At 36.6% G+C, this 13400-nt stretch overlaps 2 protein-coding genes across 3 annotated transcripts; one reads left to right on the forward strand and one right to left on the reverse strand.

Annotated features, from left to right (window-relative positions):
* Positions 3510–6225, forward strand: LOC109836706. Of its 2 annotated transcripts, none has more exons than XM_020404684.1 (3): positions 3510–3614; positions 5136–5336; positions 5761–6225. In XM_020404684.1, exons 1-3 carry the CDS (start codon positions 3555–3557, stop codon positions 5902–5904), a joined length of 405 nt encoding a protein of 134 aa, XP_020260273.1. In that variant the 5' UTR covers positions 3510–3554; the 3' UTR covers positions 5905–6225. The 2 variants fall into 2 exon arrangements, with proteins under 2 accessions (XP_020260273.1, XP_020260274.1); XM_020404685.1 differs by having other exon boundaries at positions 3513–3614; positions 5139–5336.
* LOC109836704 (fructose-bisphosphate aldolase 1, cytoplasmic) lies at positions 8109–11104 on the reverse strand. The gene is made up of 2 exons (XM_020404682.1): positions 10958–11104; positions 8109–9461 (listed from the first exon to the last, which is right to left on the reverse strand). Exons 1-2 carry the CDS (start codon positions 10983–10985, stop codon positions 8413–8415), a joined length of 1077 nt encoding a protein of 358 aa, XP_020260271.1. The 5' UTR covers positions 10986–11104; the 3' UTR covers positions 8109–8412.

Here is a 13400-nt window from a genome sequence, read left to right on the forward strand (position 1 = left end):
TATCTGTATAATGTCACTCATATATTTCATTTATTTATCATAGATAAAAATCCATATGTTTATAAAATCTATAAAAAAAAATACACATCTATTGGTTATTAAAAAAAACTCGGGCCAAAATGGCATTTTCAGGAAGTTATTAAATCTCTCAAAACCATGACTAATTCATAAAGTCTACCCTTCAAACAGCTGGAGTACATTCTTTCTCAACTTCCAATTTCGGATAATCATAACTCTCACTTCACTTTGCCAAATGAACTTTACTAATCTGCCCTCCACAAGAGTCAAACATCCATCCCCTTGCATTAACTAGTACTAACTCCACTAATATTTCCCTCCAAAGCCACTCTCTGACACTCAAAACTATCCATGTCATTTTGCTCTCCTCGAAAACTTCTCCCTTAAAATCTCTTCACCACCTTTTCTCTTCTCTTCCCTTCCCCTCCCTTGTCTTTTCTCACTCTCAAACTCATCTGGGTTCTTCTCAATTCCCCTCATCTATCATCAAAGAACAAAGAAAAGTTGATGGAGAACACTGAGGATACAATTGCCTCAAATGGGTCAGAGCCTGCTGAATCTAGTAGTAAGGCAATTGAGAGCAATGCTGGTGATAAGGGGTAGAAGCCTATTGAGTCAAAGAAATTTGGGTTTTTTTAATGGTTTTTATGATCTGGGTGTTTGATTTTTAGTGTGTTTAGTAGTAAAAGTATCTTCTTTTCTTGTTTTTAGGGGAGATCGTGGAGTGGCTCGGGGTCTTCTCAGGTATGGTTCTTGATTACTGCCTCTGTTTGTTGAGAATATGGAGAGACTCGTTATCATTATTGGTTTGATTTGGGCATCGCGTTTGCGGGCTGCATGCTTTATGAATTTCGGTAAAAAAATGTAGAATTTGTTGCTCTTTGTTAGACTATGGTTTCTGATTTTGGTTTATGTAACATTTCATTTTACGATCGACTTATTTGTCGAATTTATTGGTGTCTGGGATATTGAAATGATTGGCTGCATGTAATGCCATGGCAAAAGCCGAGCAAATATCTGAAAGAGTCATTGGTAATGTATTGGAAATTTTGTTGTTTTATGGGTGACATGTGTTGAAAGTTAGCACCTATGATTCCTATTTCGATGCATGCTGTGTGCTAAGCCATGCCAATGATTCACCTTTGCCTAAAAATAACAGAGGTATATCTGGGAATATAATTGATTGAGCTGCATGCCTGCATGCAATCAGCAGTTTTGATGTGTTCTTGATCCTTTTATTTGTTTAGGGTGATTGATTTTGAAATTAACAAGTTTAGCATCAATTTGATTCCTCGATTATATCTCCTGACTCCTTCATATTTACAATGAGGCTAACTTTGAAGCAGAACTGCAGGATGAGAAGGCTTGAGAAACAACCATAACCTTAATATAAAGATATTAAGAATTAAGAAGAAAAGTCACACATGCATAATGTTAGCAGGAGTAAAATTTACTAATCGAATCGTAAGTACAAATTTGGAAGAACTTTCACTCTAATCTCACTTACACCAATTCCACATACATAATTCTCACCAAAAAAGAAGAGAGCATACATAATGTCACTTAGTAAAGGCTTTAGTAATGGACATCATTAAACAAGAGAAGGGTTAGGAGTCCAAATTAGGCAAGTTGTTGCAGCAGCTCATGTTTGGAATCAAATATGGACTGAATTAATGAAGAGGTTTCTGTCCAATTACATCATTTATGTTGATTCTAGTTCTAACTCAATTAAAGACAAAAAATGTTTTGAGTTTGGGCTAGGGTATTTGGGTTGGTATCTCAATCACACAGTAATAAGAAGCAATATTGATGCGGAGTCTGACCAAAATGGGCAAATTAATCGAATTTTCAAAATAGACCTCTTTAGGACTTTATGTTTAAAAAACGATCCATTTGAAATTTATTTGCCATTTTCGACCTAGTTTCAGCTAAGTAGCCACCTAGCTGAAACAGGATAGAAAGTGAAAAATAAAGTTTGAAAACTTCACGAGATTTAAAATCCCGTGAAGTTTAGCGTGGTTAATCAGCCGATAAACTTCACGGGATTTTGAATCCCGTGAAGTTTTTGAACTTCTACAGCTTCATTAGCGGGGTTAATCAAGCATTAAACTTCATGGGATTTGAAATCTCATGAAGTTTTCGAACTTTATTTGCCATTTTCAACCCAGTTTCAGTCAGATAGCTGAAACTGGGTTGAAAATGGCAAATAAATTTGAAATGGGTCGTTTTAAAAATAAATTTCTAAAAGGGTATATTGTAAAAATTCCTTAATTGAATAACAAAAATTTGACTAGATAGAAGTTTTATTCTACAAATTCGTCCCTTGTATTTTTATTAAGCTTAAAAGTTATCTATAACTTTTTGATGGTTGAATTGATTTTATGTTTAAGTTTAACAATGTTTTATTTCATATTTTCCTACTATATTCTTTTATTTATAATTTATTCATTTTTATTTCTTTAACTATTTATCAAATTTTCAAAATTGTATCCCCTTTATATTTTAGTGTTCATTGTTTCTCTTGATTTTATTTATAAAATACATTAATTAATTCTGTGATGAAATTTCATAGATTTATTTGCATGGTTTATATTTCAATACGTTTAAATTTGATACAATCATTTAAAATAGAATGATTGTATCTTATTTCAATCATTTAAAATAGAATGATTGATACAATCATTTAATTTTGATACAATAATTTAAAATAGAATGATTGATACAAAACACTATTTGGGTATTGAATAATTTGAATATTATTTCAAACATACAAAAATACACAACAAAAAAAAGAAGCTTTCGTACGTCAGTTATACATACAACTAATAACTCAATTATAAAGAAGCAAAATAAGGTCAGTTTAGAGGAGTTCCTGCAAAAGATCAAACATCTGGTTTCAAGTTACGCCTCCAAATGAATATGACCCCTGCCTCCAAATGAATATGACCCCTAGCAGAGCACTTTGAAGTAATTTGTAACGTTCCACTTTGAAGGGCTAACATCCTAGTCATTTCATAGAAGGTGAAACGGTTCAAGCCCTCTAAATGAATCACTTCACGCATAAAAAGCGTCTACACAGTTTGTATTCCCTCAGAGTACAAATTCTATCAGAATATCCTGCATATGAGTATGACATTCTGAGCCATTCATAGAAAGGTAGGTGGGAGTTTTGGATAGCACCGGTGGGGGTAGTTTTGGGATATCACTGGTCCTTTGTATGGCTCATAACACCTTGCTCGCATGCGGAATGTTCTGATAGGATGGAATTCCCCTGGGTCAAATCATAATTTATTTCTTGGCTTGCAGTTTTGGAATATCACTGGTCCTTTGTATGGCTCATAACACCTTGCTCGCGTGCGGAATGTTCTGATAGGATGGAATTCCCCTGGGTCAAATCATAATTTATTTCTTGGCTTTAACCCTTGCCCAACTCAAATTAGGTATTGGATTACTTCTTCCCTAAGTTGGTCACAAACCCAATATAAATAGAGTACGCTCCTAGTGCCTAATGTCAGAACCTCAAAGCGCCGCCTACAATGAAAATCCTAGCAATTAAAAATAAGGTTTGGCGGCTGCTGGGGAGGAGGAGCAGACAGGTAAGAACTAGTCACCACCTTTGTTCATTCATGACTATTATAAAATTTAGTGATTTGTTTCGGAGAGCATGAACTTGATTGTTGAGAAAACTAGTTTAGATCACTTTTAATGGATAGATCTAAATTGAATAGGTTTGTATGGATAATTAGATTGAAGATCTAACTTGGGAAAGTTGGTAAAAATTAGCACGGATCGCTTATATGTTTCACTTCGTAATAGATTAGAATAGAAAGAATGGAATGTTCTAATAATTTGTCAGTCACGGAATTTAATGTATCTCATTGTTTAGTATCATTTGTGGTTAGTATTAAATTAATTGTTTTTCACGTGATTAGATTATTTATTTTAATTAATAATTCTTTTAATTTACAGTTATATGATTTGATCCGAGGTAGTTTGATGTTGATTGTTGAGCAACGTAGTTAGATCACTTTTAAAGGAAGATCTTGATTGAATAGGTTTTCGGATTGTGAGATCAATTGAAAAACTTGGTAAAAATCAGCATTGGCTTTTGATATGATCGGTTTTGTAAAAGATTAGAATAGAAAGTTCTATTTAAATTGTCAAAGGCATGAAATTTGATGTATTTCATTGTTTCAAAAAAAATCCATTGTATCTATGTAATTAGATTAATATATTTTAATTTATAATTATGATTATGTTATCATTCATGCCTTTGTTATAAAACATAGTGATTTGGTCCGAGTTAGTCTTATCTTGATTGTTGAAAAACCTAGTTATATCACTTTAATGAATAGATCTCAATTACTTAGGCTTCTGAATACTTAGATCGATGATATAACTCCGGAAACTTGGTAAAAATTAGCATGGATTGCTGATACGACACACTTTGTAAAATATTAGAATAGATAGTTCCATATAATTGTATTCAATTGTCAACATCATGGACTTTAATGCATCTCATTGTTTGAAAAAATTATTTAGTATCATTTTTTTAATAATCTTAAGTTAATTGTTTTTATTTAATTACATAAAGCTATTTTAATTTATAATTATGATTATCTTATCAATTTATATGTATTTAGGAAATCAATTATTTGCTATTTGACTTATGGATTAACTTGTCAAGTTGCTGATCCACTTTAATTAGAAATATCTGAGCGGATCATGTTTTTAACAATGATGTTTTGCAAAAAAATAATAATAATAACTTTTCCATCTTCCTTTAGTTTTTCCTTGAGATCTTGACATGTTAAACTCTAGTTTCAGTCTGTGTCATGAGCCTCGTTTGGAGCCATTGCTCATATATGCGGTGATAAACAACATTTGTCAATGGGATTGATCAGAGATGAAGATACTATCCTTTCATCTGTCAATCCTTCTTGAATGTGTATTTTGTTCTCCTATGTATTTTATTGTTAGCTTATGTTTTTTTTAACGTGTATATGGCACTATTTTCTCATTAGTGATATGTATTAAGAAAGGGGATAACGACACTCCCCAAAATTTATGTCTCTACATTTGCTCATCCTAAGTCTTTTATGTAACCTGTATTCTAGAAGCCAGCAGCAGCAAATGCATCATCTCCATCCATCCAAAATGCCGGAAACACCCAAGCTCCATCTATGATCAGTACCAATCACACAAGTAATTATGGGCAGGCCTTCTCTGAAGAAGTCCTAGAACAACTATTAAGGGATCCTCAGATCGTTGACATGATAACGGTCCCTAAAACTCCAACTGGACTGCCTCTGCGACCTGTGAGTTACTACTTTTCCATTATGTATTATATACAATTCTCAGTTAGGTAAATTTCACCAAACCCCCTTAAGTTTGGCGGATTTTGAGATTAACCCCCTTAACTTTAAAAAATGTCACTTAACCCCCCTTAATTTTTGTCAGATAAGCCCCCTAAGTAACACCATTACATTTGACTGCACAAACAAGTATCGCGTGCGTTCAAATGACTAAAATGCCCCCCGATGGAAAAACCCTTTCATGTTATTTTTAATAATTTTAAGGGTAAATTTCTATAACCTCCCTGATTAAGTGACATTTCTAAAGTTGAAGGGTTACCTCAAAATCTGTTGAACTTAAGATGGGTGTTGTGAAGTGTACACTTTCTATGTTTGTTACATACTATTTGTAGCATTTTGGTTTAATACATAACATCGTGTTTTTTAGGAACGACCTGTGTGCTTTTTCTATGACGCGTATGGGCTTTGCCAGAAAGGGCCTGCTTGTCTGTATGATCACCCGTATCCATATAATCCTTCGCAGCATCGGGTGGTAGCCACAAGGGAGGGCCAGATAAATCGAAGGTACTAATGCCTTTTGGCTCAACGGCAATATAATAGTTGTCTGATGTAAATGGCAAAAGACTGGAATAAGCCGTAATGTATCAAACTGCTTTAAGTGTTGGAGGATGTCATAATGGATCATTTTAAGATCTTCCTGGTGCTATTTATATGCCTATGATATAATTTGATGAATGTTGTGTTTGTTGGGGGTGGTTTACACCAAATGCTAGGTTTCAGAATGTTTGAACAATGCCAACTTGCAGGTGAATTACTTTCATGCACCGTATGAGAGTGGGTTTGATTTTCAGGTTTAAGAGGGGAAAATTATGATTCATTGATTTTTAGAGCTTACGTCCCTTCTCGGTTTATACAGTGATCGCATTCAATTTGCTGCATTTGTACATATATTTGTTTGTTTTTGGAGCGTTGCTTACATTAGTTCGCATACTTGCGATTTATCTGTTAAATTTATGTAAAAAAATTCATTCATTCACAGAGGAGGTGTCTGCCAATCTTCTGCTTCGGTCCGTGCATCGATTTTATGTTGGCAACATTCTGGTTTGTGTTCATTAGTAGCATATAAGACTGCAACTGCCTCTAAAACATTATTGTAATAATGAGCTATCAATTCTGCCGCAAGGAACTGGGCCAAGCTGCCAAATTACCGTTCTAAAGGAAAATTTTACCCTCGAAGAACCGTTTGAATCAAGAAATCATTTACATGTTAAAATAAGAAAAAGACGGGATTATGGTGCGAGGGATTCGTTTCTAACTCTCTTTTTTTTTTTTTTTGGTTTGCCTCGTTTCCTCAGATGATTTCAAAGTTAGTTCATGGTGCCATTCATTTAACGGATTCATGTTTTAGAATTGATTTTTTGATATACTAATAAAAGGATGGATCTTCATGTCTCATTCTATAGAGGAAGGGTTGCATCACGTAGATATGTTGATTGCTTTTCCATAAAAGAAATGGGAAATTAGCTACATCTTTATAGCTTCACCTTTATGAATTGAAACCGAGGCCGGCTCATGCCTGTTGCCAGCAGAACCAAACATACATGCAATAGACGTTTGTCAACTGATTTTGAGATAAATTGCAGATAATCCTCTTCGTCTATTAATTTATTTAACAGGTAGTTTGTCAGCAAGTCTGCGCTCTTTTATTAGTAAGTATCATTCCTGAATTAGACATTTTGAATAGTACATATCACTCTTAGATTGTCATATTGAGTTTCTAGGGAATCTCCTTTCTAAGGAATTGAGGGTTTTAAAAAACTACTGGAGGTTCGGTTCATTGTTAGCCATCACTCAATTCAGTTAATAATGGATAAACTACACTTAAATGCCTTATTGTTTATCCAATGTTGCAAATAATTACCTCAGTAGCGAATAGCCTCACTTAAATATCTCAAAATTTCTACACCCTCGGTTACTCTCAAAATTTCTACACCCTCAGGTTACGCAGAACTTGAGAATTTCCCCATAAAAATTCTCTGTGGCGGTCATGTGCTAGTTTTAGAATATTTTCAACACATTTTTCTGTTAGATCCATTGTTGAACCTATCACAATTCTATTCTAAACCTACCCCGATTCTATCTTAAAATAGGATTTTGAAATGTTCTAATTGTGGTAGGAGAAATTCTTACGTTTGCATGACCAATGGTACTAAAATGCAAATGCGACTTTTAGTAACTCATATGGTATATAAGTGCAGCCATTTACAACTGTATATTTAATTTAATAAATGAAATGTTCTAAAAATAGCATGTGACGTGATAGGAGAAATTCTTACGTTTGCATAACCGATGGTACTAAAATGGAACTTCTAGAAACTTACATGGCATATAAGGGCAGCCATTTACAACTGAGGATATGCGCGTGCAACACTGCTTAAACACCCCAAATGTCAGCAACAGAGAGCAGCAGCAGTGATGCAGAAAATTACAACGTTTCGCTTCATCTCACGCATGAGGCGCCATCATCACCATTCAGAGTAGCACATTCCTAACCAGACAAAGAAAAGACACCCGGCACAGACACAACTCAAGCGGTTAAACAGCATTCATTGCACACTGAAGATCACCAAGTTCAAGATAAACAAAAAGCACTGTCAAGGATCATCACACCTCAACCAGTATACTTGATATTCCGAGCACAGAAACATAATCCTAGAGCAATGTTCGAGCGCCTGCTTCCTCAATATAGATGATAAAGATCGGAACAAGAAGTAATATATGAAACAACAAAGACTGTAAAAATACACATTAAACAAAATCTAGGCGGTTAAACGCATACATACCACCATTTTTTCATGGCAGAAAACCTCCAAATTCAACATGAACAAAGATGATAATAAACACCTAAACCAGTATCCTGGAGGTCAACCTCCCAACTTATTGAGACAGCAAAATAACCTCTAAAGCATAAAAGCAAACAAAATTAAAAGCAGCAGCATCCTAAGCTCTCTAACCCCAGGAGAGTTCCTCAGTTCCTCTATTTATCTCACACCGATAGCATCGTAAGCAGTATGCGAATTTAGTACTTGTAGTCCTTAACGTGGAGGCTCTCCGAGGCTCCTTCGACCTTAGCAGCATCTCCCTTGTAAGTCCCGAGAGTCGCTTCAGAGTTAGCCTTGCACCTAGCAAGGAACGCTGCCCTAGCCTTCTCAACGTTCTCCTTCTTCCCCGCCCATGTCTTGAGAGTGCTCTGCTGAAGAGCACGACCGAATGAGAAAGACAGCGACCATGGCTTCTTGCCCTTGAGCTGGTTCATGGCGTTCAAGTTCAATGTCGCCTCCTCCTCGCTCTGACCTCCAGAGAGGAAGACGACAGCAGGGACAGCAGCGGGCATTGTCCTCTGGAGGGTCCTCACTGTGTACTCGGCCACCACCTCAGGCTTCACCTTGGCCGAGTCTGAGCCAGGTGTCACCATGTTGGGCTTAAGAAGAGACCCCTCCAAGAGAACCTTGTGGTCGTTGAGGGCCTTGTAGCAAGCTGCAAGAACCCTCTCGGTCACATCAGCACACTTGTTGATGTCATGAGATCCATCAACGAGAATCTCTGGCTCAACAATGGGGACAAGCCCATTCTCCTGGCAGATTATGGCATATCGTGCCAAACCCTGGGCGTTGACGTCGATAGCGAGCTGAGATGGCTCGTTAGCACCAATCTTGAGCACCGCACGCCACTTGGCGAAGCGAGCACCTGCCTCGTAGTACTTGGCGCAACGCTTGCCAAGGTCATCGTGGCCCTGGGTGGTGGTCTCGCCGTTGGTTCCAGCAAGCTCGATGGTGCCCTTGTCGACCTTGATACCAGGAAGGACTCCTCCAGCCTTGAGGACATCGACAAAGGGTTTCCCGTCAGCAGTTTTTTGGTAGAGGGTCTCTTCGAAGAGGATGACACCGCTCAAGTACTGGAGGCAGCCAGGGGTGCAGAAGAGGAGCTCACGAAGAGCACGGCGGTTCTCCTCGACGTTCTCAACATTGATGCTGGCAAGACGCTTACCGATGGTTCCGGTAGATTCATCAGCTGCAAGGATACCCTTGCCTGGGGTGCCAATGTAGGCAGCATTGGCAATGAGTTCATCTGCAATATAATTTACGTCAGACTTTAAGTTATGGGTTGTTGCAACTTGCAACAGCAATGTAAAAAGAAGAAGAACCACATAAGTGCCAAGATTAGGGCGAAAGTAAAAATACAAATAATAGTAATAAAGACTAGTAATTTTAGACCCCCAGATTACTTGAAATAATGTAAGTTTTTCCTTCAAAATACAATTCAAGCTAAAAGTTTACTCTCGAACCGATCTGATCTACACAGCTAAGGAAAATATTATGTATCAAATAGTAAATCCTTCGTGGAAAATGCCAGTACTGTTCCAATTCTACACTATCTTGTGCAGGAACATCAAATTGAAGCAGCTAGCACACGGGTTGCATATTTATAAACAGAATTGGGTAACATGGACTCCAGGGTCATCTACCAGGATGACTACCTTAGAACTGGTACTAATCACTACCACAAGGCAGATCTCAATAACCAGAAAGCTCTGCCCGAAGTCTATGAGAATTGTAGATCAGCTATACAGCTTGTCTACAAGATGAAGTAAATAGACAAACTTTTGGAAATGTATACCAACCATGTAATAAAAAGACCTGTTCACTGTTTTCCCCATGAGTTACACGGAGGTACAAAAATAATCGGCTAAAAGGCTTCATTGCTGCTAAGTTTTTGAAGTACAAAACTTAAAAGAAACTAGAAATTTTTGATCCAATATTCCCTTTGCAACCCAAGAGATGACCACAGGTGACTTGATGCTTGATTGTATTGAAATCCAGTTCATGTACTGTTTTCATTTTTGACCATGGCAGTGTCCAAAATATGAATTCTTTTTTTTAATAAATCATTACGGCCATAAGAAAAAGTTCTGAATTAGAAACAAGTTGCCATCTTTTAAACAAGTTTTGTTTGAGCAGCATATAATCAAACAGAACTAGACTGGTAAAAACAGCATCTCAATCAGAAGAAAATAAGAGCATAACTATACATAGTGGCCTACAAAATATTCCAAAAAATAAATAAAATAAAGTATCTACCATCAGATGCACAAAATTAAATAAATCAAGGTAAATAGCAATTCTGATAGGAGAATTTAACACATAATAATAAATTCCATAACAAACTAGCATCCTCAACCCTAAAAACACAATCTTCCACATAGATTCTAAAAGAAACAAAATTTAAACAAGTCGATCAGATCCAATCAACCTAACCACTAGATCATTAACTACAAATAGTTAAGTTTTTTCACTGAGATCTCATCCAACTATATTAAGACTAGTTCAGAAGGAGAATCCGTATCCAGGTCTAACAGATCAAACCAAAAATATCAAAATACCCTCTTTTTTTTTCAAATTTACAGATCGTTAGCAGCACACCATAGATCTGAAACGCCGAATCAAAAACTCACAATATTAGACGGATCTATAATCAAGCTCTAAACATCAAATAGATAGATCAAGTAGATATCGAAAGATCAAAACAAAACTATGAAAGAAATTTAGGGTTTTGATCAAATTTACCAGCGTATTTCCCTCGGTAGCAAGACATTTTTATTTATTTATTTATTTTATTTTTTCTTGAGAGGAGAGGAAAATTTTCTTTGAGAGGACGGTGAGAGGTGGGCTGAGTGATACGGGTATTTATAGAGACGGGGCGAACCGCTTGGTCGAGCGCAGGCGTTGGGGTCGGTCGCGAAACTTGTGGGAACTTGTGGGTGGCCGCTGTATTCGCATTCAGCCCCTGGATGTTGACTGGACCCACAACTCCAGCCCCACCACGCCTCTCCCTTTCTTGCTCCACAAGAAGGAATTTTATTGGATTATCATTTGCTGGGTAAATAGCACTTAAACACCTTAGAGCAAGTGCAGCAAGCTCCCAGTTGGGAGTCCTAGTCAGCAAGCTCTCAAGAGCTCTCAAGCATTTTAGAATAAAAAATTAACAAATTAAGCCTTGAGAGTCACTTCTTCTTTTATGGAGCTCCAACAAGCTCCTAGTTAGGAGCTACAACAATATCAAAAACCCCTCTTCTATCAAAAAACCCTATCAAAAAAACCCCTCTTCTATCAAAAAACCCCTCTTCTATTGCAAAGGTACAAAAGCAAGGAGTTTTTTGTTAAATTTTTTTTTTAATAGCTTGAGAGCTCCCAAGCGCTCCACAAATTTGTGGAGCGCTTGGGAGCTCTGTGGCACAAAGCCCTAGGCTTTGTGCCACGGAAGCTCTCAGAGCTCCCTTAGGAGCTTGCTGGAGCAAGTCCAGCAAGCTCCCACCGCCACCTCAGCCTTAGGAGGTGGGGTGGGAGCTTGCTGCACTTGCCCTTATATCCCTATATTTTTACGTGTTTTTGCACTTCACCCGAAGTATTAATTTGACTTGATTGCACTTAAGTACCCTATGCTTTCCCCAACTTATCACTTGTATGGCTGACAAAATTTCAAAACCAACATGTTTGTCAAAAAAATTTCAAAAAAAGACTCGTTTCAAATTTAATTTTAAAAACCGGCCCAGTTGGGATGAAACTAGGTCGGTTTTAAAAAAAAAAGTTCTCAAACTTCACGGGAGTTGAAGTCTCGTGAAGTTTTTTATATAACAAAACTTCACGGGACTTCAACTCCCTTGAAGTTTGAGAACTTTTTTTTTAAAACCGACTCAATTTCAGTCAACTATGTCTGTTTTTAAAATTAAGTTTGAAATGAGTCTTTTTTTAGGAATAAAATTCAAAACAGGTCGGTTTTGAAAATTTGTCCCTTGTATGGCCTCACTTGGTCGCGGCAACACTTATATGCTTTAGAGTTTTTGGAACTTGCATTTATGTATTTTCACTCGTTTTGGTAGCGGTTATATACCCTAACGTTTTTAAAACTTGCACACAAGTATTCTAATTTTTTTAAAATTAACACTAAAATACTCTAAAATTTATAAGATGCAGGGTATTGAAGCACAAGTCTTTAGAAAGTTAGGGTACATAAATGTAAGTTTAAAAACTTTAGGCCCCATTTTGACAACGGGTTAGCAAGGATTTACAAAAATTTAACCCCTCATTGTAGGGGTTAGCATAGTTCGGTTCAAACCGAACAAACCGACCGAACCGGCAGAAATTTGACAGTTTGGTTGATTTTTACTAGAGTTCGGTTCGGGTCAAGTTGAAGCTTTTTCAACCTGAACCGTCCGAACCGATAGAATTGTATTATCTATTCTAATTACTATCCGGATTTGCTTAAACCCGAACCGTCATAGTCATATAGAGTTGTTTCACTATTGCTTGATATTTTTTTTCTATCACGCGACCTGATAGCGATGAAATATCCCAACAATGATGTCCTCTCCAGTTTTAGGGCTTTTCATCATATCTAGTTCTCTATCTCTCTCTATTATCCACTTTGGAGGTAAGAAACTTAAACTATAATGTTGATTCTAACATTTTCTTGATTTTTCTCCTCGATTGATACACATAATGCACGAGAATCTTTGGATCAGATATCACTTTCGACCAGACTTATAATTTTATAGAATCTATACCCAACATCCAAATTATTACACATTTTTTATTTACTTTGCCTATCAGATTGAGATCATTTTAATTCTTTATGTAAGCTTTCTCTAAAAAAAATTATGTAAGCTTTGGCGGGAATAAGAATTTGATTTCTACATCTAACAATTAGTAGCATTTGATAGTTCATGAATTTCAATAAATTGAAGTATAAGAGACTTCTTTCTTCGTCAACAGATTAGAGGTGAAATTAAATTTGGACATAACATTTGTACACAAGTGAAAACTAAACAAACCGCACCGACTCAAGTCGGTACGATTCGGTTTTGAATGATAGGCAGTTCAGTTTGGTTTGGTCAAATTTGGCCAAAAACCAAACCGACCGACCGACCGACCGATTGCACAACCTGTTGTGCGCCGCGGAAGCCCTAAATTGACAAATCGAAGGCACACACAAGACAATAGTAGACCACAA

Source organism: Asparagus officinalis, chromosome 4, assembly GCF_001876935.1.
Source record: "Asparagus officinalis chromosome 4, Aspof.V1, whole genome shotgun sequence".
NCBI lineage: Eukaryota > Viridiplantae > Streptophyta > Magnoliopsida > Asparagales > Asparagaceae > Asparagus > Asparagus officinalis.